Raw genomic sequence first — 27,671 nt, forward strand, 5'->3', positions numbered from 1 at the left:
AACTGCATTGGATAGAATAAGGGGGCAAGGATGGAGAGTCCAGGAAGGGCACAGAGTGAATACTCCCCTTTGGAAGTATTGCCTGAATTCATTTTACATAGGCGACTGGTCACTTTTCTCATTAAATGTATTTGATGTCAATATTTTCTCTTTTTTACAAAGGCAGAGAGAATCCTCAAGGCTGGGTGGGGTATGGGAGGGCAGGGGGTTCATCTGAGGAGAAAACCCCAAGCATTTCACTAGCCCATTGTAGGTGGGGGGCAAGGTGAGTGCCCAGGCTCCCAAGTGAGAAAGGCTGAGGCTGGTTTTTAGGCCCCAACCCCAGACGGCACAAGGCCCTGCGTGTGGCTGTTGCCTCACAAACCCCGAGGCCAGGGACCAAAAAGGTACAGGCCACCTGTGGGGTCTCCTGGTGCCGTTCGGCCACTCCCAAGCCCTCAGGCTGGATCACCAAGACGAGGGGTCCCTTCCCCGGGGTGGTTGTCATAGTGACGGTGGGTTTGCACCTCTTGATGGTAAATATTTGATTCCAGCCCTGAAGCCCACAAGGATTGGGCTGAAATGTCCCCATGGGGAGGACTCCAGTTTAGTGGAGGTCAGTCAGCCACGGCTAGAGGGGGCACTGACCGCGGAGGTACTCTATAGTCATTCTCTATGGTTACAGAGACTGATGGGTAGAGAGACGCCGGGATGGGGGGAGGCGTTCTAGGCTGCGTCTCTCTTGTCAGACTGCTGGAGGAGTATTGGGCAGCGAGATTAAGGAGCGGCGACGCTCTAGCCCGATCTCCTTGGCCGCGAAAGGGTTGGAGCTGGTACTCTCCACGGGGACTCTATGGTTAGGCGAGGCCCGCGCTGGCAGCAGTGCGGTGGGAAAGGCGGCGGACCGCGCTCTGGGCGGGCACCCCGGCTCTCTATGGTTGGAGGAGTGCCAGCCGTTCGGTTTGGAGCGGCGCTCTAGGCCGGCGGGATCTCTGTGCTCCGGGCCGGTTGCTAGGCTGAGCGGGGCCTAGGCCGCGGCGTGTGCGGGGCGCCATGGCCGCCTCCCCGTCCCCGTGCCCGGCGGGTCCCCCGGACGGGCTCTGCGTGCTGTGCTGTGGGGAGCTGGAGGTGGTGGCGCTGGGCCGCTGCGACCACCCGATCTGCTACCGCTGCTCGGTGCGGATGCGGGCGCTGTGCGGGGTGCGGTACTGCGCGGTGTGCCGGGAGGAGCTGGGCCAGGTGAGGCCGGGGGGAGCGCTCTGGAGGGGGGCCTGCCGGGGCGCGGCCGGCCGCGGGGAGCCGGGGAGAGGAGGAGGAGGCGGCCGGGCCGGGCCGGGCGAGAGGATGGGGGGCGGTGGGTGGGTGGAGTAGCCCCGAGGAGAAGGGGGAAGGCGGCCCTGGCTGGGTCCCCTGGTGCAAGCCGCGGGGCAGGGTGTGATTTTTTCCCCACGTGTACACTCGTCTCCGGCCGGGCCCGTCGGGCTGTGGGCAGGGACGCTGAAGGAGCTGCACCTCAAGTCGCTGCTGTGGTTTAACCACGTGTTGGGGCCGTGTAGACGGTGTCATGCCATCGCGTGGTCAAGCCGCTGCTTTAAGTGAGCAGCCGGGGGCGGGTCTGGAGTATGGGACTCCCCCTTTGGGGGGCCTTCAGATTCCGCGCCCCCGATCAGAGACACCTCAGCGCTGGGGCCGTCTTGGAAATCCCTCTGGGCTGTCCGGTGCACAGCTCTGCACAGTCAACGGGGTACTCGCGAGGACATCCTGCCTCCCTCTGAATTGCCATGGGTTCTGTGCCGCTGGTCTAGGATGGAGAATCCTGCCTTGCTAAATATGGGAACATGTTCCCATGGAGAAGGGCTAAGTATTATTTATCATTCCAGAGACCATCTGTCTGTTCTAATTGGTGTGTGAAGCTGTCACCACTGTAAACGCTAATTAATGTAATAAAGAGCAAAGTCTGCCTTATATAGAGAGGGTGGGGACCCAGATCCACCCTGTTTGTCTGGTAACACCCTAGAGACCAAGATACGCACAGCCAATAGTACAAAAGCCGGTTTAGCTTGAGGAAGGGAGGTTTCTCCTTCTGTCTCACTAACAAAAATACCAATTTGGGAATTAGTGTGTTGGGACTCATGGAGTTGTAGAAACCCTGACCATAAAGTTTACTACTCTGTCAGCTTGTTAAAGTAAACTTTAATAGAAAAGATATGCATTCACTATGCATTCCCATATGGTCACACAGCTGTTCTGGAAATGGGTTCTACTTCTGTGGGCCACTAAAATGCTGAACAAATTTGTGCTGAAGGTCAGACTATGGGGATGATGGATCCAAAATAGTTTATGGCTAAATCAGATCTGTAGTTAGAGAGATATTCTTTATATTTCTTTCACATAGAAAAGCTTTCTAGCTTCACTGCTAGGTATATTGCCTGGCGTTGAGCTCTGCCCCTAATGATGCAGCTACTGTTCAGGTGCAAAGAGAAGGGTATTGAAAAGCAGAGAAGGTATTAAGAGATTATTTCTCTTCTTTGATTTTTATTTTAAATATTGACGTACACCTGTCCTTGTTCCCTAGTGTTAGTATTAAGGAGACACCAATAACTCTGCCTGTCACCTTGCTGGATTCTTGCTCTGATTTTAAGCTTGTGGGAAGGTGTTTTACGTGCTCTCTCTGGACTTGCGCAAGTCCTGCATTACAAAACATCGTGATAGTGACCGTATTTACTTTTACAGCTCTTTCAAGTAGGAGGATTCTGCAGTACTTTCTTTAAAAAAGGGAAAACCTTATCTGAACTTTAGTGTGCTTTTATATGTTGAAATTTACTCCTTTTTTATAAATCAGTATTGCAAACTCCTACTGCAGTGCACGAGAGCAAGTCAGCTGGATCCAGTTATCTAATTGCATTGTCTGGAATGTCTCTTTGGAGCTTGGAAGAGAAGCAAGAATGTAGCAAGGTGGCAAACAAACTTATTTTTGAAACATAAGAAAGTTTTCTCCCACTTGCATTCTTCAGAGAGGATGAGATGATTTCTGGGTCAGTGCAAAAGGCAATATAGATAATGCTTCAGCATGTGCAATATCCTTTTATTATTATTACTTCCAAGGTACACACTGAGACAATGAAATGTGTTGGGTTTTCTGACCCGTGAATTTATGCAGGGTGACTTTGGAGCAGCCTCTGTGTGTTAGCTTTCTGCTGCTCAACAGACCTCTTCTGAATTTCTGCCTCTCTTCTCAACAAAATTTTGACTTGTCCAGACATCATCCTAGTATGTAGTTGTGGAGATAAAAGATATTGGAACCATACTGAACAACTGAACTTCCAAGGTAGTTGGTTCTGAAGAGGCTGATCTTCTCCCATGGTAGAAACTACTTGCCACTTGTGCATGCTACATTCTTTGCTGTCATGGTTCCTCACTGCTTTTCTAGTTCTCCATTTTTGCAGACTTAAATCCGTTTCCAGCCACTGGATTGCCCTTCCTGTCTGCAGTTCATATTTTCACTCCTATTTACTCCATTATTCTATTACCTGTCCTCGCTTGATGTTAGATTTAGTGTATTTTCCATCTACTTTTCTCAGAGTGTCAATATCTGCAGGCATTTCTCTTTGCATAATATTAAGAATATAATCTTGGGGGACTGGAAGTGCCGGGGAACTAATCAGCCGTTCTTCTGTAGGTTGGAAGTTTGAATACAGCCAGGGTTGGTAGTAAAAAGAAAAGGAGTACTTGTGGCACCTTAGAGACTAACAAATTTATTTGAGCATAAGCTTTTGTGAGCTACAGCTCACTTCATCGGATGCAGTGGTTGGTAGTGACCCTCTGATGGCTGGTGATTGATGTGGAATGAGTTTGAAGGATCTCAGTCCAGTTCCCAAAGAAAAATGTTCAGGTCACTAAGAACACAATAATTACCACTTTTCATTGGCAGTCTCAGTAAACAAGTCAACAGCCTTCTTATCCTGAAAGGGAGGTTCTCTGGGTCAGAGTTGAGGCACCTTGATGGCAGCATGGAGAAGCTTGCACTAGTGCTTCCTGTTCTATAAGTAAGACTTCACTTTCCAGAGCTGCAAGCTGTTTTTCAAGAATGTTAAATTCACATTTAAAAATTGTCAGCCTTCAAAATGTTTTTTGTTATTTGTGCAGCACTGACATGGGGAGAGATCTGAGCTATTTAAGGAATAAGAATTAACACCCAAATTGAATGATTGAAATGGTATTATAAAAATGAATTGTAGGTGCTAGGAAATGAAGTATGAACAGTTGTTTTTTCCTTGCCAAATGAAGAGCTCCTCCCAAATAAACTTCATTGGCTGCTTTTCAATTCCTCTAATCATTTTAGCAATGTGAAGATCTTTTATCAATGTGCATAAGAGACCCAGACTTTGTGGAAGCCAGAAGTCCATTATTTGTTTGTTTTTCCTCACTACTACATAAATTTGTTAACAGTAGTATAGAATGCCACTTTATTTAAAATCCTAGTTAGGGATATTGATATGATTTTTATCCAGACTACATACATCTTCTGCAGCTCTGTCTTTGTCTTGTTGTACTCTGATGGTTGAAGATCTTGTTTTAATCCCCATGGAGGGCAACCTGGGTGAGGAAATGCAGCTTGGTAAATATGTAATGAGTCAAGTGCATGTGGTCTTATCCACATGGTGGAATGAGAATAAAGCTGAAGTACATGAAGCAGGAGAGTGAATAAATGTAGACATTCCACATTCACTTAGTGATGATCACAGCTATGGAACGTGAAGTTAAACTAACAGCAGTGCAAGAGAAATGATTATTTGACGTTAAACTGTCTGATCTCAGAACATAACATTTAAATGAAGGTGGTAGTGGAAAGATGAGTCTCCTACAAAGAAGCTTAGAGGGAGTTGAAGGTAATGTTGCTGGGGAAAGTATTTTAGAAAATGGATAAAAGCTTTGTCTCAGTCTGTGGTGGTTTCTGCACATGTGAATAATCCTCTGGGTCTGCTTCAAGGCCTGGGATAAAAGTAAGTTCTGTGAGTAGCCTTTACATCAGCGGTTCCCAGACTAGGGGCGTCGCTTGTTCAGGGAAAGCCCCTGGTGGTCCGGGGCGGTTTGTTTACCTGCTGCATCCGCAGGTTTGACTAGTCGTGGCTCCCACTGGCCACAGTTCACTGCTCCGGGCCAATGGGGGCTGCGGGAAGGGTGGCCAGCATGTCCCTCGGGCCGCACCGCTTCCCGCAGCTCCCATTAGCTGAGAATGGTGAACTGCGGCCACTGGGATCTGCGATCGGCTGAACCTGTGGATGCGCCAGGTAAACAAACCAGCCCAGCCCGCCAGGGGCTTTCCCTGAACAAGCGGTGCCCCTAGTTTGGGAACCACTGCTTTACATATTCCCACTCCGAGGATGCGCTGGCAGTGCAGCTTGGATGGTGGAGCATTCTCCTGCCCCATCCCTCCCTGTTCTCAAACATTTTGAGGGCAAGGTTATAAAAGGGGGTTTGCTGTTCCAATGGCCTGCGTTCCTTCCATCTACAGTTGCATACAGACTGGAACCACTCCGGCTGGCTAAGACTTGTGTGCCTACCTGTCTGATGTGGTGGTACGCTTTCTGTTGGTCCTCTTCACGCTGTCTGAGGCTGAATGTGATGTCGAGTACCAGTGTGTTCAAACATAGTGCATCTGTAGCTTAGGTTGAATTGCTTGGCAAGGAAAGAGCCTCTGCTGTAATTTAAGCATGCTCGCAGGGATAGACCCTAGAGTTGTAGACTTATTACCCCTAAGCATCTAGTTTCATGCTGCAGCTGCTTATTATGGCCGCTGTCCAAGGGAGAAGCAAACTGAAAAATTTCTCTCTTTGCTGAAACCAGCTGATCTTAGCCGTGTGGACAGGACATTAACTTTTGCAGCTATTCAGTTTTGTAGTAATTATTCATAGTAATTGCTATATTTTGTGGGTTCAGCTTTTGTTCCTTATGCCATCTTTCACCCGTTTGAATTATTTCAAACAATCCTTTTATTGTAATAATACTTGGCTCTTATATAACACATTTAATCAGTAGCTCTCAAAGCACTTCACAATTTTTAGTGTATTTAGCCTCACAATACCCCTGTGAGGTAGTACTAAGGCATAAGGAAGCTAAGTGACTAGCCCAGGGTCACACAGGAAGTTTCTGGTGGAGCAAGGTATTGAACCAGGGTCTCCCAAATCATAGGCTAGTGTCCTAAGCATTTGGCCATCCTTTCTCTTTTATAGTTGCTCCAGATATCCTCTTGGTTTTTCAGTGGCGACAGACTTCCCTTTTAGCCCCCCTGTCGTACTGTTGTGTGGGGGGGAAAAATCAGGATAGGCTGTTGCAAATAAGCTGTGCCGAAAAGTAAGTCCCTGACTAAAAAGAGTGGAGCTATGGGCACTCCAGCTGGGTTGCTTCGTAGACTAGGTCTGGTAGTAGCACAGTGTTTGTGTGTGATCAAGAAAGGCAGCTGGGAACGTCAGTATGACTAAATCTTCTCTGGTGACACACTAATGCAGACGGAAGTGGCAAAAGTAATGGTCACAGAATCAGCATAGTGTTTGGGGTGGATGAAAGTAGGTTTAAAGATGAACGACAGTGTAGTGTGTGTAACGGTGTAAGAAAACAGGCCATACTTGTTTGAGTCTCATGCACATTTAGGGATGTGTCATGGGGAAGACTGTTTTGGTTAAATTAAATTACTTTGGAAGAAGCCAGTAGACTCATAATGATCATACTACACGGGCACACAGTACCTCAGACCTGCTATTGTGAGGTATTTCATGAACAATAGCAGTCCTAGTGTCAACTGAAAAACAACTAGAGATCTACTGTAACTTGTCTGAATTGGTGCAGGTGATTCTGACTGTTGCGTTATTGGTGTGATTCCTTTGTGTTTCTCTGTTTCTTGGCTGGCTGTTTATTAGGGAAGAGAATTATGTTTCCTTTTTATTGGGCTGCTGGTTTATTTGTAAACAATACTTACATAGGATGCATCTGAATTTACTAATCCTTTAAAAAAATCTTTTTTGCATTTTTTTTTCTTATTGACTCTTGTTAGCTTGTTTCCTTGACGAGACTCTGCCTTATGTCACTGATCGCTTATATCATAAAAGTTCACTATATTATCTCCCAGCAGCATATGCGGAGTGGGGTGGGAAACAAGTGTTCAGTATGTCTGGGATTCAATACACACTTACAAGTATTCGTAACAAGTTTAGGTTATAATGGTGATCGACTGTAGACCAAAATAACATACAACTTCGTATGTGCTTTCTCTAATCTTTCCTGTTTGTTGTCTGTAGGTGGTCTTTGGAAGGAAGCTTGCATCTTTTTCAACAATACCAATTAACCAGCTGCAGCATGAGAAGAAATATGACATCTATTTTGCTGATGGAAAAGTTTTTGCACTGTATAGGTAAAACATAGCATTCTGTTCATCTTCCTAGCATTATCATATTTTCCCTTCCTTTTTCCCTTGAGCAGTGGGCTTTGCTACAGGAAGAACACCTAGGAGATGACCTTGATTATAGCTGTGGTTTTGCCTTAGCCTAACAACCCTGGCATCTTCAGTTGATTTCTGGGTATATTGAGTTTGTTCAGAAAGATGAGGGTAGACAGATTAGAAAAAGGGTCCCAGGCAAGTCTGTACAGAAGGTAGCCTGTGACTTTAATATGAGATCTCTAAAATAATATCTTGTCCTCCAGTATGCAACAGGAAATGCATGCTGCTCTTAGGTAAAACAGTGCAGACTCAGCTTGTGGAAATTTTATTGCAATGTGTGTATTTTGTACCATGCTGAAGAATGGAGAAAATTGAACGTGTGTGCCTGGAAGTGTCCAAGAGACCTGGGGCTGCAAAACGGACACCTCCTTAAGTCTGAAATCCTAGGTCTTCAGCAGCTTAATATCTGATTTGTCATTAAAAGTCACTTTTCCGTCTTTCCCACCTGCGGCCGTGAGCAAGATGCTGAGTGACCTCTACTCCTTATATTAGTGCTGTCTCTGTTAGTAAGAACAATATCATCACCTGATTTATTAATCATGTTTTTTCATAGTGTTTAAGAACCAACCAAGAATGGGGCCTCATTGTGTTTGTATAGTGCCTCACGTGGAGTAGTAAATAGATTGTAAGTCCCTGTCTTGAAGAGCTAATTAGACAATACAGACACTGGTGGGGGGAAAGGAGTGTAACACAAGCAGAATGAACAATGGAATGGCAGCAAATGTCGTGTTAGTTCAATGTTTGTTTGGGTTTTTTGTGTGGATTCATTTAGGATGGGGATCAGCTAAATGGAAAGATAAGTGACGGGAGACGGGACATGGAAGGGCATAGGGCTGAGGAGTAAATGCAGCCAATGCCTTTTCTTGGAGACTAGTGCAATGCATTCAGCCTTGTTTGGTCCAAGGATGGGACTCTGTAAGTGCATTGGTATTCTCTTACGGCTTGGCGTTTGCTGGATTGGATAGTGGGTTTGGTGGCCTTCTGACTTAAAATGGAAAATGGAAGTATGTTGTGGGATTTTGCTAGACTAACTGTGTGAGGAGTTTTCAGATAAGTGAGATATGGTTCTACTGTACTAAGTGTTCCCAGAAACATGTTGTTTGTTGCCTCTTATTATTAGTAAATGACTGCAGGGTAAGTAGGAAATACATTCTGATTAATAAATTACATTTGCTCTGAGCAGTTGCATTTTGTAATGATGTGTCTGTTTAGAAATGTCACATTTTTTGAAAGCCAAACCCAGTGATTTGTGCTGAGGTTTCTGAATGCCATGAATAGCTGCAGAATGACAGTCAGGAGCTAAACCCATTAAACTGTTCCCTAATAGCGGACTGTGTTTCTGCTTCTGCTGTCACCTTGTAGAATGGTGCTTTACTTGTTTCCTCTTTCAGGATCAGGGCTCTTCTTTTTCCCCCCCTTACACTCATATGGAATTAGCTGCAAATGAGGTCACTTTTCAGCTATATAATGTAGATACAATATTGCATGAGGTTATCGCCTGTCAAAAAGATTTAACTTGGTTGGATTTTAACAAATCACAAATTAAACTGCAAACTTTTTACCATTACCTTTGGAGGAAGTTGAGAACACACCCTTGTGTTAGAATTCTCCAACACATTACAGTCTGCTCATAGGCCGTGCACTCTAGTATTGTATCACTTTTCAATCGGTAGCTGTATTGCTCCCCCTCCTGATATTCCAGCTTCCATGTAGTTTACTTCAGTTTTGCTCCTGGAATGATCGAGGGTATTTTGGAATGAGCATAATCCAACCTCCGTGAGTTACAAATTGCTGTGACAGCTTAAAAAAGATAAAACACTTTTCTTTTCACTGTAACATTTGCTGAAGTGTAGGTTTTTTGGGATAGGATTTGAAATAACCTTGATAAACCTTCCTTGAATATCTTTGTCCTTTAGGAAGCTACTGCAGCATGAATGCCCTCTGTGTCCAGATGTGCGGCCCTTCAGCACCATTGTGGACTTGGAACAGCACATGAGAAAACAGCATGAGCTCTTCTGTTGTAAACTATGTGTTAAACACCTGAAGGTGAGCCATAAAAATGTGCTTTACGGCAGGGAAAAAGAGACTTCATTGCATGGGAATCTGTGTAAACTAAGTTTGTAGGAGACTTGCTGGAGAGGGAGAGGCAGAACGGAAAAAAGGACACGGTGGAGAAATGGAATCAATGACCCAGTAGAAGTTTCTTCCACCTTCCCAAGTCTGTTTGAGTGACTTGCAGCATTTTATAACCACCACTTGTCATAAATTGGTTAATTAAGGAAATCTAAGGCTTTCTGTCTGGATTCTATTTTAAATATATATATCTTTATAGCCCAGCCATCTCAAAAAACCTTATGACGTTAGCTCCACCCCAGGTGTGGATTAATGGCATGGGTCTAATTTCCTGCTTGCAGTCTCATCAGAAAGTCTGACTATGGAGATCTGCTTTCTGTAGAACCTCTCTTTTTTTTTTTATATTGTTTTTAAAAAACCCAACCAAAAACTAATTCTAAAAAAGTTCAGAGCCAATTCAGAGAACAAGGTGCATCATAGGACCTCAGAGTCCTCCTCAAGAGCAAAACCAACTCAGAAGTATTTAGAACTTGCAGTGAGTTCATGTATATGATGAGAAATCACCTGAGCAAGTTAAAAGGAATAGAATTGCATTTCATTATCCTGTGTGGCTGTACAGAGGCAGATATCTTGTATCTTGCTATAAAGTGGTGGTGACATGGGATGAAACAGCTGTACGTAACTTGCTTACACACAATGCAATCGCTGACTGTTATAACACCTGTTTTGCCACACTAGATTCCACTGGAAAGCTGAGTTGCCTGTAACCTTGACAGGTCACTATACAGTGGGCCTTAAAACTGCATATTGCCATCTTTTTTCTTACATGGGTTCTGTTTTTAATGGCCATTGTTATGTGGCCTGCGATGTGCAGGAGGTCAGATTAGATTATCATAATGGAGATGATCATAATGGTCCCTTCTGGTCTTAAAGTCTGAGTCTGTGTAGAGCTAGACAGTTAATACTTTATACCATCCGAAAGATTAAATTTGAGCTTTCAGAGTAGAGAGCAGTGCTCTCGCCGAAGTGATTCAGCTAAAATCACCAGCTGCTGCTGAAAGAACACTTGTAACCTCTAACCTCCAACGTGAATGATACTTGTCAGCACTGGTTAATGAGGGAAGGAATTCCTTCAGAGCATGAAGAAAATATATTTGTTACTCGTCACGCACAATTTTGTGATTACGTTTTTTACTTTCACAGATATTGAATAAGAAATACCAGGCTGGACGCGGGCACTTAAGTAGACAGTGGATAGAAAGAATGGGTCTGTAGTTAGTTATTGATAAGAAACCAGAGCAGTAATAGTATCTAGCACTTGCACAGTGCTTTACGCTTTCCGAACACTTCATAAACGTTTTTATTCTGGAGAACTAAATATGGACAATGCCCATGGAAAAGAAGGTCCTAGTTCCATTGAGAATTAAAGCTGCTCAGTCTGTTGATGTTAATGAAGCCAAAGTAATCCCTGCCCAAGATGACTTTAATACCCTTGGTCTAGACAAGATATATATTGAATATCTACCACCAGTTTTTGGAGAGTATTTGGCAATGTTAATTTTTTGGTTCGCTTTCAAACAGTTACATCAAATCAATGCCTAATGTCTTTTGTATATATGTGTATTTTGTTGGTAGCCTCAGTTTTATAAGCTCTCTTCCTAGAGAAACAAATTCCATGCCAGTAGTGACAAGATATTGGCTAGTTGTGCAGCAGTTGTGGACTGAGCCAATGTTTGTATATAAGCATGGCACCCAGTAGCTGTACGAGGACTGTTACCAAATGCATAACAGCTGACTCATTTCATTTACATTTGCCCAATCTTTGGTAAGCAGAATATTAAGTGTTTTCAGAAGATGGTTTAGATTTAAAGACTTTTCCTACAGAGTTTGTAACCCAAACTGTGCTACATTGTTAGCACATGAAACAAAATGTACTAGGAGAAAAGTGGACTGGTCTGTTTTCATTGTTCCAGGTGAGTGAAATGTAAATGAGATTTAAGTTGGAGAGGGACTTGAATTCTTACGCCCATTCACGGAACCATTTAATCACAGATTGTTCATAGCCTGAAAGTGGGAAATTGCTTTGACTAGTAACGTTGGCCCATGACATCAAGATTGGTAGAACCTGATTTACTCCATCAGTAAACTGCGTAGTTCTCTGTTGACATGAGGTAATTCTTTCTTTAAGATCTTTACACATGAACGTAAGTGGTATTCTCGCAAAGACCTCGCTCGACATCGAATACATGGGGACCCAGACGACACATCTCATCGTGGGCATCCCCTTTGTAAATTTTGTGATGAGCGTTATTTAGACAACGACGAGTTATTGAAACACTTGAGACGAGATCACTATTTCTGCCACTTTTGTGATTCAGATGGTGCTCAGGAATATTACAGGTTTGTGAGAGTGGCTGACTTGAGTTTCTTTTAATTTAATTAAAAGATTTAAATCTTGATGGAAAGGTGATTGCATCTGCTTTCAGTCTCTGAGAGTAGGTTGTCCAAAGGCACCCAATGCAAGAGTGAGCAGATTGCTTTTGATCTTTGTTAGAATTTGTATTGAGGATGGAACCCTGGGACTCACAGACCCACCTTTTCTTCTGTTTGGCTGGTTGACTCTTCTGAAGCCAACAGAGACATGCTTTACTGAAAATGGGATGTATGTATTGCTTAGCGCTATATCAGTGCAAACGGAGCCATTGAGCTTTAAAAGTTGTATAAAACTGTATATATGAATGAGAGATCCTGATCAGACCCTGTGCTGTGCAGCGAATTGGCCTTAAATGCTGTGGCAAGAGGCAATCCCTCTGAACTCAGCAGCAGTCCTCAGTGGCAGACTGGAATGCTGAGCCACTATGGCTACATTTACGTTTAATAAAGGAAGGGAGGTTTGTAAAGAAATATTTAATCAGTGCAGCAGCTGGTCTCTCTCTTTGTGTTTAAAATCAATGTATTTATTACTGCTCCCTCACTTTCAGTTTCTAAGTGAATTTGCTGGTACTTAATTCTCATGGGGGAAGCCTGGGGGTTTGGCAGGTAATTGAGCCATATTTGGGAAACTAGCCTTTGAGACTTAGGAAGACACAATGGATGGTTTAGGATTATTGGACAAACACATCAGATGGATGTTGCTGATGATTATTTCACTACAAATAATTTAAATGTTGACATTTAAACTGTCATCTTTAGGGCTCCATATTAAAGCACTACAATGGGTGGGACAGTTCACATGTATGAGATCTTGCTTCAGACTGTCTGCAGATTCAGACAGCCCTTCATCCATTTATATCCAGTTCATGCTTTTAAGGTTTCTTCACAGTTCAAGGTTAAAAACAAAAATTAGACTCTGGAGTGCAGTTCTGTGAAAGTTTCTGCAGCTCTGCTACATAAGCCCATAATAGCCAATGGTCTAAGATTTATTTGGTGAAAAGTAGGTCTGAATAAAAGTTCCTTTTATGGAGGAGATTTTGTTCAGGGCTAATGTGACATGGTCAGTGAGGCATCGTGCAGTGAATTTGGTTAAACTTCTCTGAAACATGCATTAAACTGTTCTGTGTCTTGACACACAGAGAAGTGCGTGCAGAAGGTCGCTGTTCTAGAGTTTGCAAAATGGAGTGACAACACTCAAAGTGTTTTTAAAGAATGAACAATTTTTTTAAGTTGACTGCATTGCTGAACTAACCAATCAATGTCTGCCCTCTTCCCAGTGATTACGAATACCTTCGCGAACACTTCCGTGAAAAGCACTTCCTTTGTGAAGAGGGACAGTGCAGTACAGAACAGTTCACTCATGCTTTCCGTACAGAAATAGATTACAAAGCACACAAAACAGCCTGCCACAGCAAAAACAGGGCTGAGGCCAGACAGAACCGACAGATTGATCTTCAGTTCAACTATGCTCCCAGGCACCAACGGAGGAATGAGGGTATGTCAGACTGGAAAGACTAAGTTGCCAGAAATACCTTCTTATTTTCTTAAGGCTTTGAACATTTTCAGAAACTCGGTGTGCAAGTTGGCCATTTGTGGACTGCAAACTGATTACATCCCATTTCAAAATAGGGGTATTATTTTCACAACTGACTTTCTGATCTACCTTAGAATTGCTTGGGATACAAGTAATATGAATGAAGGGAGTGACAACCATGGTACTCCCAGGGGTGCATCTGGTACTAAGAGTGGGGCAATACATGGATATTTTTTATGTTATTGGAAGCTGTACATAGAAATCTCTGCACATCAAGATGAAATTTGTCCTAAACTTGAATCACAGTCCCATAATATATGGAATCCATATACTGCTAATGCATTTTAATGCAATAATGGTAAAGGCTAGCTGGTTTTATAAAATCAGTGGTTGCTGATTGAGAGTCAGGAAAGGTCCTTTTGTACTAATATATTTTAGTATCTTTCAATCATCTATGGAGCGATGGTGTTACATTCCTAGATTAGAAAAACAACTGAGCGAATGATTGGACATGTCTCCTGGTCAGGTGTTGTGGGTGGAGAGGACTATGAAGAAGTTGACAGATATAACAGGCAAGGACGACCAGGTAAATCGGGACTCCGAGGAGGGCAGCAAAACAGAAGAGGGAGCTGGAGATACAAGAGGTGAGTAACCCCGTGTGCTGTAGAACTTACTGCAGAGGTGAAATATTTTCTTATTTCTTAAATGATATAAACTTGTAAAGAGTGATAAAGTTTGTGGACGATACCAAGCTGGGAGTGGTTGCAAGTCCTTTGGAGGATAGGATTAAAATTCAAAATGAGCTGGACAAACTGGAGAAATGGTCTGAAGTAAATAGGATGAAACTCAATAGGACAAATGCAAAGTGCTCCACTTAAGAAGGAACAAACATTTGCACAATACAAAATGGGAAATGACTGCCTAGGAAGGAGTACAGCGGAAAGGGATCTCTGGGTCATAGTGGATCACAAGCTAAATATGAGTCAACAGAGTAACGCTGTTGGAAAAAAAAGTGAACATCATTCTGGAGTGTTGTAAGCAAGACACGAGAAGTAATTCTTCTGCTCTACTCTGCACTAAAAAGGCCTCAGCTGGAGTATTGTGTCCAATTCCGGATGCCACATTTCAGGAAAGATGTGGACAAATTGGAGAAAGTCCAGAGAAGAGTAACAAAAATGATTAAAGGTCTAGAAAACATGACATATGAGGGAAGATGGGAAAAAATTGGGTTTGTTTAGTCTGGAGAAGAGAAGACAGAGAGGGGACATAACAGTTCAGTTTTCAAGTACGTAAAAGGTTGTTACAAGGAGGAGGGTGAAAAATTCTTCTCCTTAACCTGTGAGGATAGGACAAGTAGCAAGGGGCTTAAATTGCAACAAGGGAGGTTTAGTTTGGACATTAGGAAAAATGTCCTAACTGTCAGGGTAGATAAGCACTGGAACAACCTCCATCAGGAGAGGACTTTGTCTAATCTGTCATTAAACACCTGTCAGGAATGATCTAGTTATTACTTAGTCTTGCCTTGAGTACAGGGGATTGGACAAGATGACCTACTGAGGTCCCTTTTCCAGTCCCACCTCTATGATGGTATTTTGGTGGGAGGGCAGGAGGAAAGTGAGGAAAATGAGGAAACTACAGTACCAACTCCTTAGATAGGGATGTGACTAGTTTTCATTAGAAGTCTGGGCACCACGCACACAATTAAACAAAAGTATTTTACATGAAGTTTTGACTCTGCACTTGCCAAAGTAGATGGGCATTGTAATCTTAAAGTTGTTATCCTGAACTCTCCAACATGTGGGTTAGTATAACTGAGGATTTTCTGATTTAAGATAATTATTTTCATTCCTGACTTTTTTGAGTAGGATTTTCTGAAGTAACTGACATGCCTTTGCAGGCTTAGCGGACCTTTTAGGTTTGGGCAGTCATTAAGTTCCTGTTCTAAGGATCGTGCTTTTTTTATTGAACTAACAGGTCTCTGGTTGGCCTGTGCTTTGGAAAAAGAAGAGGGTTAAGTATTGAAATTAAATTTCACTTCGTCTCCTTTCATCCACACAGTATCTAAGAGCTTTATACCTACTGTATGTCTATTTTTCTTTCTTGCTGGGCAGTCAGTGGTGCGTTTGTTACTGGTAACTTCATTGGGAAAATCCATCTCCAGGCACCATATATGTTGGTGTGTCGCATGTGGATCTTGCATGTGTTGGAAGTTCATGATGAACCATATTACACTGAAAAAAGAGAAGGAGTACTTTTGGCACCTTAGAGACTAATCAATTTATTTGAGCATGAGCTTTCGTGAGCTGTAGCTTTAGCTCACGAAAGCTCATGCTCAAATAAATTGGTTAGTCTCTAAGGTGCCACAAGTACTCCTTCTCTTTTTGCGAATACAGACTAACACGGCTGTTACTCTGAAACCTGTCATATTACACTGAGTTACTTGGACATACAAATGAGGTTTTCGTACCTTGAAAATGAATGGGAGAAACTAGTGTTCCCATGCATCTCTGATATTCTCATCCTGGTTCATGCTGTACTTAGATATTGGTTATCACCATATGTGGAATTTAAAAGTCTGGTGAATGAATGTTGCCTGTTTCACCAGAGCCTGAACCTGGATGTGATGATATGAATTAAGTTGAGTTTCACTTGCAACCTTTCCCAGCAGGTGGCAGCATAAGGCAGTTGACATAAAGTAGTTTGAATATGAAATTTAAAGGTGTGGAAGTTGGAGTGAGAGACAAAGGTGCTTAAAAGCCCATTAGTCCTTTCTGTTAGACCTAAAAAACTTGTCCTGTCTTATAGAGAAGAAGAAGACCGAGATATTGCAGCAGCAGTCAGGGCATCAGTAGCAGCAAAACGGCAAGAAGAAAAGAAACAGGTAGAGGATAAAGAGGATGGCAGTCGAGGTAAAAAAGAAGAATTGAGGGATCCAGAAGTGTCCAACACTAAGCGAGTGCCAAAGCCTTCAAATGAAGCCACAGGTTAGTTGTGTGCGGGTTCTGATGGCTGTAGAGAATTCCAACAGGCATGGGCAAAGGTGTGAATGGTTATGGAATTCATGGCAAAGAACTGATTTTGGCCATTAAAGAGACCAACCCAGCTAGTCTGCCTTGAAACATATCTGAGTGTCATTCCTTCCTTTGGGATTCTGGCAGTGTGTTCATATTTAAAATGGATCTGGGCAGAAATACTCGAACAACCAAAATAATCAAATCAAAGTGTGTACAACATCCTGATTTGGCGTACAGACACTGGTAGGTTTAGATTGCGCTCCTTTCTAAGTTGGATGTCTCCCTTAGTGTGAAGAAATTAATTTCCAATATTGGTGTAAAATTGCTAGAATCGGAAAGCTAAGGCCTGCCATGTTGTGCTTTTTCAAGTGAGGCTTTAAATATTATATACTAAGTATTGGTGTTTTAATGTCATTCTGTAACCTAAGTGCGAAACATTCCTGTTACAGTATCATAAAATACATTGAAGACTCATATGGCATTAACATCTCTATTTATTCGGATTATATCTGGAGTCAAGAATCAAACCTGTCATACGTAAACCAGTGGCTTAGTGTCACTCTTCTTGACTATAGTTAATATGCTGCAAATTAAACCCAGGACATGGGGAAACAGTAGCAAATGTAGTTATCAGAATGGAAAAGTGCATTTTTACATTAGTTTAAAATGCACGTCCATTTTTCTGAATTAGAATATCACAGTCAAGAGTGGCATAAAGTACCAAAACCGGAATTAGTTATGGTGTCCTGATGCTCGTTGATAGTTTCCAGGCAGAAATGAATGAATTTTAGTTAAGAGCATTTCTTTGGTCTTTTTGTCAAAGTTCCAAAAGAAGCAGCTGCTAATGGTGCTTTAAGCCAAGATGACTTTCCAGCGATTGGCTCAGCAGCAGGGCCTCTGCAACGGTAAGTTTGTGCAAGATCGTAGCAAAGTGAAGTCTGATTTATAAGCTCACTTGGGTTCCGAGTTTGGCAGATAATAGTTCTACAGGTAATTTGAAGTTAAATTATTTCTGAGAAATTACTCCCCCTTCCCCTAAATTCTGGCTACGCAAACCTCCCATGTGGCCTCCCTGGGACTGCTTGACGAGGTGTAGGCTATCACTTCCCATGTCTTGCTTGATCTAAAGGTTGCTTCATATAAGTTTCTAATCATTCCATATCCCATCCTCTTGGACCACTACTCTTTTCTAACCCTGCAGTTTATCTCCAGCAGATAGCCAGCAAGTACTGTGGGAGCATGGATGTGTGTCTTCCTCTGAAGCCAGTGGTGGTCCTTAAAGGGGCTACCGGATGACCGTCTCAAAGTTGGTGGCTACTGGAGTGCCACTCTAAAGCCTGTGGTTGCTTCTGCTGTGTACCGGTCTGGAATGCAAGCCTTCTAAGGCAGTGTCCAAGTCCAGACCCAGACAATGTGCTCCTGAAGTCTCACTAGACTTGCAGTGTGACATCTCATGGGAGGGCTTTTGTAACCCATGACCTATTTGTAAGCACACATGCATTTTAATTTTACCCACAATTACCTGTGAGTCTCAACACCTCCGCTAAATGATAGTATTTTTGAGGGAAAACTGCAGTTAGATGTTGAGCTCTTTCTGCCCAGTGGATTTGTGCCTCCTCTGTGCTGACCTTGTGACTGCTGTACACAGTGTTTTTCCTTCCCGCAGCTCTGCTCAGCCAGCATCAGTGAAGCTGAAGGAAGAAGACTTCCCAAGCCTTTCCTCCTCTGCAGCACCCACCATCGCTTCTGGGGTGTCTTTAACATACACAGTTTCTGCCAAGAAAACAGCCTTTCAAGAGGAGGACTTTCCGGCTCTGGTGTCCAAAATGAGGCCTAATGCTAGAACAGTGTCTAACATCACATCTGCATGGAGCAACAATTCCAATAAAAGCGCGGTTAAAGCTGTCACTTCCCTCAGCTCCAGTTCAAACCATCTGGCCAAAAAACCAGCACCCTCGAACAGCAATAAAGGAAGCAGGAAGAGCAGTAAACTCTCCCTGTCAGATGACGAAGACAGTGGCAGTGGCCTGACGACCCAGGAGATCAGAAATACACCGACAATGTTTGATGTATCCTCCTTGCTGGCAGCTTCCACCTCGCAGACTTTTACTAAAGTGAGCAAGAAAAAGAAGATGGGAGTTGAGAAGCAAAGAGCATCATCCCCCCAGCTGCCAGAGGAGACTTTGCTTCCTGCATCGGCTTTGGAAAAACTGGCAGAAGCTGAGCAGACTCCAAGTGCCCCTGCAAATCTCCACCTCTCCGACAGATCCGCAGCTGTCATGAACGGTCACTTGGAAAAATCAGTAGCAATCTGTAATGCATCCAAAGAGCCGCCTGGCCTTAAAAAGCCTCCAGTGACTTTATCTCAGGAAGACTTCCCAGCACTCGGGAGCTCGGGACCATCTAGAATACCACCACCAGGTAACCCCTGCAAAAAGTCCCATTCTGACTAGGTCAAATAAATGGGCTAGGTGAAACGTGCAAGAGAGAGGAGTGGCTTCCATGGGTAGCCAAAATTACTCTTAAAATGGGAACAGTAGCTCGCAGGGCTAGAGAGTAAAGTAGAAACGTTTTAGCCCAGCAAACCGCATTGAGCCGCTTGAACTCCTCCCCTGTGGCCCTGTCCTGTTAAAATTCCATTGAAATGTTGGGAAATACCTGCCTCATTCAACAGCAGAGCTGCTGTGTTCTGTCTGGCATTTAGGGTAACTTGTAGATAAGCAGCCAGCCTCCGAACACTCCTGCTTGTCTAATGAGTAATACCAGGTGGACCTGTGCGCTTGGGTATTCCAAGGGCTAGTTTAGAAGCTCCTTTGTGGAGGGACAGTTTGTCTTTCTACTACGTGTGGACAGTAGCTAGCAGCACGATCATAGTACAAATAATAAATACACATAGGCTTGATCCGTCAGTTACTCTAGCTTTACATGGATGTAATGCCCTGGCTTTTAGTGGTGCTATGATGGGTGTAACTGAAGTAACACAATAGTGAATCAAGCCCCTAGAATTGTGTAGTTTAATGTAGTCTGTGTGCATAGCGAATAGATAGGGCAGTTCACTCATAAACCCAGACCTGCTGCCTTCCTAGTGGAAAACTCATGCTGAGAGCTCTCCCAGAGCAAAAGAATGACCTAAATGGCAGGGAAGAATCTGCACTTCGGAGGAAAATATCACGGAGAGGTTGAGAGCTGGTAGCCACTATTTCAGATTGCGGTAGTTCAGTGTCTCTCCTACACCCAATGCAGCACAGGGCAGTTGCATCTCCTGAAGGTGGCAATGCCCCAAGCCTTGGTAGTAGAGCTCTCGGTTACGTGTAACGCCAGATGGCAGCCTGCTGGAAAATGTCGGTTGTGTGGTTCAGGTGGAGTAAAGCTGTGACCTTGCCATTTGTTCCATTATGTAAACGTGTGTTTTCCACCAGTGCGTGTTTGCACTTCACTTTCTGTTGGAAGCAGTAAATCAATAGTTAGGGCTTTAACTTTGTGTCAGAAGAACAGTCAGTTCGTAGCATCTCTTGGTCGGACTAGGATCAGTGGCCTGTAAAACAGCAGATTAATCCCTTAGTTTGAATTGTCTTCAGATACATTGGTACCTGTTTAGCTGTTTGGATCTTATAAATGGTAATGTATCATGTCTGCAGACTTTTGAGGGAAGGGAAGGAGTGTATCTGAGAGATGATTGGCTGCGTAGCATAGACAGTGCACTAACTTCCTCCCCATTCTGTGCTATTTTAATCTAGGCTTTAACTCTGTGGGGCTATTAAAGAGTCCCCCTCCGCCTCCGGGGCTGTCAGTGCCTGTTAGTAAACCACCTCCAGGTTTTACTGTTATTCCATCCACCAATGTCTCTGATCCTGTCACTACATCTCTGAACGAGTAAGTAAAAGCGCTTCGAGAATTCACATTAGTGTACACACAATCTGTGTTTCAGTTCCTCTCATGTAGGGGTTCTTAATATTGCATGCTGCTTTGGGGCAATTAGCCTGAACAGGTGAGGTTTAAGAGGCCAGCAGTATACAAAAGTAAGGGCCTGATTCAGATCTCTGTTGTAGGGTCTGTAAGTCAGATTCCTGGTGATGTGTAGAGACGTAGGTGTCAGTTACATTTTGGTAGATAGGTCTGAATCTGAGCAAGTCCAAACAGATGCAACATGTATGTTTTGGGGCGGGGGACCAGCTCAGACTCCCTCATATTTTCCTAAACCTACAGCGAGAAATCCTTAAAACCTTTGCATAGTGACTCCATCTCACCAAGGGAAGCATGACTTGCTGTCAGAAAAAGCTGTTCACTTCTAGTGTTGCACAAACATATGAAAGTTCCTTGCAGAAGACACCCACACCCATAGGTTGTAAACACCAAGCTGAATTTGAAGGTGGGTTTTTAATTATCTGGGATTTGTGGAGGTTCCAGCTGATGCCACCAGGCTGTTTAAGTAACTTGGGCAGTGGGTTGGGTTCTGACAGTAGCTCAGAAACCTTTTCCCATTCTGCTTCCGTACTGGCATATCAGAATCCTTACTGCTGGAGCAATAAGCACAGTCTTGAATTTGCCTCCACTCTAGTAGCTGCGGTATACTGCAGCCTTGTAATAGATCACTATGACTCACCTACTAGAAAGAAATATTTGTCTGCATGTGGGAACTTGCTTTTGGGGGAAATTTACAAAGTATTCTAAATGCCACTCTTGGTTCTGATCCTTTCCAAGGTTGGTCTCTTTGGCCATGTCTACAGTGGGATGGGAGAAGGGGCAGGGGTTTTTTGTTTTCCATTAAAATTGCTACCATGAGATAACAGTCATCCTCATGCAGACATCTCTTGTTGTAAATAACTCCCCTTTGGTCCCAGTTAATTAACACACTGTATGAAGCATGTTTCAGATCAGGCGAGTTTGGATCAAGACTAGATTAAACTTGCATTTTACGTGTTCTCCCCATCTAGGAAGAACTGGGAGCATTGGCAACATGCACCCATCTCCATGGCATGGGTGCATGTTGCCAGTGGGAGTTCCGTGTATAATTGGGTGAAGCGGTAGCATACCCCTTGGTGAGAGATTGGCAAGGGCCATTGTAACAAATCTAAGACATTTTTCAGTCGCTTGCCATTGCATGAGGTGTTAATTCACTTTCTTTCCAAATGCAGGCCAAAACCCTGTCGAGGATCTTACTTGATACCTGAAAATTTTCAGCAAAGGAACATTCAGTTAATACAGTCTATAAAGGAATTTCTTCAAAGCGATGAGTCTAGATTCAATAAATTTAAAACTCATTCTGGACAGTTCAGACAGGTAAGTAGTGGAAACCCTTAGAAATATTTGAAGTCCTACTTGGTTGTCAGCTCATTGAGCATTGAGGCAACAAATGAACAGTGAGGTTGAGTGGTTAGAGGTACCGAGGGATGAATTTCACCCTTGGTCAGTATACTCTTTCTTTTCATTGCTAATTGTCGTGATTCTCTTTTAACTAAAGGGGCTAATTTCTGCGGCAGAGTATTACCAAAGCTGCCGAGAGCTTCTTGGAGAGAACTTCACGAAAATCTTTAATGAGTTATTGGTGTTGTTGCCAGACGCAGCTAAGCAACAAGAACTGCTTTCTGCTCACAATGACTTCAGAATTAAGGAGAAACAAGGCTCAAACAAACCCAAGAAGAACAAAAAGAATGTCTGGCAAATGGACTCTGCTTCTGACCTGTACTGCTGCATCTGCCCGACATGTCAGCAAGTGCTGACTCAGCAGGACATAGCCTCCCACAAAGCTTTGCATATTGAGGATGAAGAATTCCCTTCCTTACAAGCAATCAGCAGAATCATCAGTTAGCTTTCACAAAGACCAATAAAACAGTCTCAATCTTAAACGTGCACTTTTTCGGAACGAGGTTTGACAGTGTAGTGCGGCCAACTGTGAGGGCCAGTTGAGTAGTCTTACACAGGTTAGCATTGGGAGGTTCAGTGCAGCCCTGCCTAAAAGAGCTGTGTAACGGGATCACTGGACTAAACCTGTATCTAGTTAACACCCAAAATGTTAGCTTCCTAAACACCTGATTGGAAACAGGCTAACACTGCAGGTTCGTCAGGCGAGTGGCCACCTTCCACCTTGCAAGACACTACAGTTAAAGGGTGGAACTATATCATTGTTATTGGTGGAAACAGCTCTGCAGTGTTTTCCTTGCTATTCTGGTTACAGCTAATATTCTGTCTTTGTGGCTACAAAGAGTGAGGGAGGTAATTGGTGCAGAGTTCGGGAGAGAGATGGAAGCTGCTACACTGGTGAATAAGACCATTAAAATGTTGCTGTAAACACCTGGCTGTTTATATAGCAAGGAATATTCCTGGCTGAAAGCTGAAATACTGCTACTTGAATTGGACTGATCTTTCTCTGTGAGTAGTTGAACCTGGGATTTGAAGTTGCCTCTGACTTTCTATGTAATCGTGTTCTTTAAAGAAACTTATTTTGTAGTACTGCATGTAGTAGTGTTCAAAGGTTTATTCTCTTCAAAGGGCATTTTCTTCACCATAATTTTATTTAACAGCTGCCATGTTTGATTTCTTGGATGTGTTAATGCAAAACAAACGGCATATTGGAACACGAAATGCTGCTGGTCGCTGACCGTTCTGTTGTTCTGCAGTGCCTTTAAGTGCATGTATCTCTTTACAGTGGTCTGCACTGAAGAGGATAAGCTGTTAAGAATTGTAGGAGTGTTTTACTTCCTTGGACTCCCTTGGTGACAACAGTCTGGAGGAGCTTTGCTCCGACCACTTGGCATTTATAAATCCCAACCGGAGGGGCTGGGGAGAGGGGCTGATTATCATCTGAAGCAATTCCTCCAGCAGCAGCTTTAACTTGAGGGAGTTCCAAGCAGCTTTCCTGCGGTGCACTTTCATAGCTGTAGCTTCTTAGTGTCCGATACACACCAATCATGGCAGACCATGTTTAATTTTTAACACATAGGAATAGAAATTAAAATTAATTTTTGAGCGACAAGATAGTGCATTTATTTAAGCAGCACTTTGATGAAACTGAGTTTGAGCTGTTGAAGCATTAGTCTTGGCTACAGAAATTAATTATCTTTGCCTTCTCTTTTATTATTGATTTTGCTTGATGCCAGACTGCACTATCTGTGGGTTTTTGTTTTCATAGAACTCAGGATATTTTTGAATACCTGATCTTGTACCATTATTCATAGGGCCAGGCTATATCCTCTGAAATGGAGAAGAAAAATGATTTTCTAAGGGGTGTATCTTGTTGCATGATGGTGTATATGATGCATGTATACATAGCAAGGGTTAATGTTTTCAAATTATTGTTCCTAAATTTTAAATCTCCATTGCAATAGAGATTGGTATTTTTACGTTTGTCATGCTGCCACCATTAAAAAGTACTTTTTACTATGAAGCACTTACATGCTTATCTGCTGGCTGCTCATAACACTTTTATAAGCAATTGACCCATGATGTAAACTGCTTTCCCCTTGTCACTTAATTTGGTTTGTAAAGTTCAGAGGTGATGAAATGCATATTCTTTGAAAGAACATCTTATGTCTTCCCTTTATTTTCAGTTAGTTTCTTCTGTGTTATCAAACAGTTACGTAGCCCCCACCTAGGGGATTGAGAACTTGAAGTGACCCATTTCTCTAGCCTGATGTCGGTTCATTGTTCCATGTGCTCACATAATTAAAGAAAGTATTACTGGAGTTTTCAGGCCACTTCTATTGATTTTTAAATCTTTATTGAAAATAAGTTGCAGTTGGTACACGGACACTGACAATACACAGTCACCGACTGTTCTTTCCAAAGATCGATACAAAAATTGTAAACATTTTTATTTACTTCCATACATAGTCCACTTTCTACTACAATGCACGTAGGGTTATTGACAACTGCAACTCTTTGAAACGGTCTGCTTGTAAAGAGGTATCTGGAAAAATTAAATTCGCAAACCACATTTGGTATCAGTTTGATATTAAAAACTATTAAAGAATCTGAGGTTTAAATGCATATTGCAACAAAATACAGGCAGCTAAATTTGGGCTTCAAGTTGATGCATGAAAAGGCCATCGTTTAAGCCTCAGTTGTGAGGTGGGTTTTGTTTGTTCGTTTTTTTACATGAATGGCCCCAAGAAGCACTGTTTGTTAAAGTACCGTGAATAAATGTATAATGGAAATGGGCTAATAGGCCACTCACACACTCACTCACACACACACACACACACACACACACTAGAAAAAAGGCCAAAAAGTGAGTTTGTGGTAGTTCTATATAAAAGAAATACTGATTCCATGGGAATGACTCAGTGATAAATGATGTCTTTAGAGTTAGCCTGGACCACACCTGCAGCTTGTAGAACTGAAACATACCCTAACTTTTTGACTTGTGGTGGGAGAGAAGAGGGAGTGTGAATTACGGGAATGCAGACCTGAGGAAAAAGAAGAAAGGTACACGCTAGAATAGTAAGTGCCAAGTATTAACATGAACTGATCTTCACCATAGCTGTGAAGTAGGGTAAGTACTATGGGCACTTTACAGGCCAGGAAACTGGCCTACTTCAAAGCATCTGTGCAAAAAACAAAACTTAACTCTGTGGTGGTGATGAGAGTACTAGGCCAGGGACCAAACGCTGTACACTATTTTAAAGACATTTTGTTATGGACAGAAAAAAACCAAACTTTTCTACTAAACCTCAGTTTATCATGTCCTCTTTACTCACGGGGAATAATGAAAAGGTAGGAAATGATACTTTTTCCTTAGTGAGACATTGCCAATATACAGCTGTTCTTTTGACCCTACAATATTGAACATGCAAAAACAACAATGACGCTTACGCAAAAGCACGCTGTTTGCTTGTTAACCTTGGTGTTGAAATGTCTCTCTGTTACTGCACCAAGGCATTCTGTATCAAGGCTATTTCTATAGAACAACTCTCCAGCAAGGCATATGTGACTTGTTTGTTTGTTTGTTTTTTTTTTTTAAAAAACACACTATTCTTTTTACACCCAAACTTCATGCTAACACTAATGAAGAAGCTTTCAGCAGACTAGCCTGAGAGCAGCATAAACTGGCCCTCTGTATGGTAAATTATCTACTGGGCTTTTGGAGATCTCTAGGGAACACGATGCAGTATATATTTAAACAGCCTGTAAAAACAGCATATGGAGAGCGCCTGGCATGACGCTCAAATTCACAGCAAAATCCTGGCATGCTTATAAGATTTGGTCTGGATCGTTACAAGAAAAGCAGCTAATATCTACTGAACCACAGTGAATTTACAACAGAAAAACAGGGAAGAGAAAGGGGTGATCTGAATAAGTAATATGTGAACCCCCAATTCACGTACTACAATTACTATACTGACATCTAGTAATTTGCTAACCATAGTCCATAAGAATCTATTTAATGACATCTGTATCTGCGTACACTAGTCTACTTCACAATTCACTGACATGTAACAACAGTTAATAAACAGCATTATTAACACTTAAAATGGCTACAGGGAACGCCTTGGAATCTTGCAAACTGCTTAGAAACAAAATTTAATGCAAGGGGTAGGCATGTCTCATTACCGGCTGCAGTGAGGTCAGATGTCTTATGCTACCTTTAAGCCTATTTGTTAATTCAGAAGTTTCTTTAACAGCTCATGATCTATGCTACTACCCAGTAAAATAGTTTAAACAGGAAGTTCACCACACTGGCAAACAAGCCAGAACATTTCTTTTGTTAAAAGTTTTGAAAATACTGTTTCCAAGGCAGGTGTGACTTGCGCATTTCAATACAACATTAATTACACTTCTCTGACGTGACTGTATAAAACAGCCTCATGGGGCTGTGTGTAATTCATCACTGTGGCCTAGATAGGGCAGCAAGTGTGCAGTGACTACCCATGCTTCCACACGGCTTTCCCAACACTAAAGGCAGATCAGCTTTGAGTCCATGGAGGCTGGAGCATGGCACTTGCTTTTATTCTCTTAAGCACCAATGCAGCAGGGAGTGGAGTAATTGGGAGACGGAAGGGTTTCAGCTGCAGAGAGCAGGGCAGGACTTCCTTCAGCTGAGCAAGTGCTGCTGTAGTCTCACCTTGCACTGACTGAGTCGGTTACAGCTTTGTACGCCTCTGATTCTAAGCCAGTAGCAATCTGCAGGGCTTCCCTGCCACCACTAAAATTTCCCTGGTGCTTAATCCACCTCCCCAAACCTGGAAGAGCAGCCAGTTTCCTAAGGGGGGGTCACATTACAAGTGTCATTAAACATAGTGACTATTTGAGCGAAGATTGGCAAACGAAATGCGGCCCTAAGGAGAGCAAGGTGCCCTTTGATTGTGAAGTTAACGCCTGCAGGTGTCGAATCACAGCCACATTGTCTTTCCTGTGTTCCTCAAGCAATACTTTCGGGTTGCTGCCCCCAAGGCCAGTCATTATTGGTGTGTCTGTGCGGGGCTATATTTTTTTGCACTGACTGTACTCTTGTCCAGACCTCGGCGGAAACCCACTGAGTGCTCCGTTTGGGGAGGAAAAAATGAGAAAATGCAATGTAGGCCTCAGGTGCTTACATTCATATTGTAATAGTTAGCGCATTTACACCACTGATCAGGACAGTTCCAGCAGTCAGACAGAACTCAGTTCTTTACAGTTACAAGGAAACTCTGGAACAGGTATATAGTTAGAAAAAATACAATGTACTGAACAAACATCTCACATGTACAATCAATTTAAGGAAACATTTAAACGGATTATAATTTTGCTAAAATATAAACACACGTGTTTTGTGCTGCTAAATTTTCAGTGTTCCCTCTAAGGAAAATACTGCTACAGCTCTACTATACCCCGTATGAAAATAATTTGATTTTTTTTCTCCTGCAAGACTGATTTGGGAGAGAATCACAATAGTCATATAATTAACGTAGGTGTATAATGCGCTGGGATTCAGAGGTTCTTTGTCTTCTTAATGGGAGGGTTTCTCAGTGCGTTCCTGTCAACTGCAATCTCCCCTAATGCATTTGCCTGTTGCATCTCCCTGCTTCAGGCCAGCAGGAGGCGCCTGGCTAAAGAAGAGCAGCAGCCTGCGGCTTGTCCAGCTCCTTTCCTGTCTGGGACAGGAACCCCTTGGCCATGGGATTGAGTGATGCAAAAATTCTCAGGCGTTTGGAACGTCAGCTTGGGT

General features: G+C 43.0%; 1 protein-coding gene across 1 annotated transcript; it reads left to right on the plus strand.

Moving 5' to 3' along the window:
• Positions 1-689: 689 nt before the first annotated feature.
• Positions 690-25,481, plus strand: ZNF598 (zinc finger protein 598, E3 ubiquitin ligase). Its single transcript, XM_084641398.1, has 12 exons — positions 690-1,218; positions 7,275-7,387; positions 9,391-9,520; positions 11,736-11,947; positions 13,258-13,475; positions 14,041-14,158; positions 16,320-16,498; positions 17,352-17,433; positions 18,195-18,949; positions 20,266-20,401; positions 21,664-21,808; positions 21,990-25,481. Exons 1-12 carry the CDS (start codon positions 1,033-1,035, stop codon positions 22,335-22,337), a joined length of 2,622 nt encoding a protein of 873 aa, XP_084497524.1. The 5' UTR covers positions 690-1,032; the 3' UTR covers positions 22,338-25,481.
• Positions 25,482-27,671: the final 2,190 nt, after the last annotated feature.

Source organism: Lepidochelys olivacea (assembly GCF_965140295.1).
Source record: "Lepidochelys olivacea isolate rLepOli2 genome assembly, chromosome: 10".
In the NCBI taxonomy this organism is placed as follows: Eukaryota; Metazoa; Chordata; order Testudines; family Cheloniidae; genus Lepidochelys; species Lepidochelys olivacea.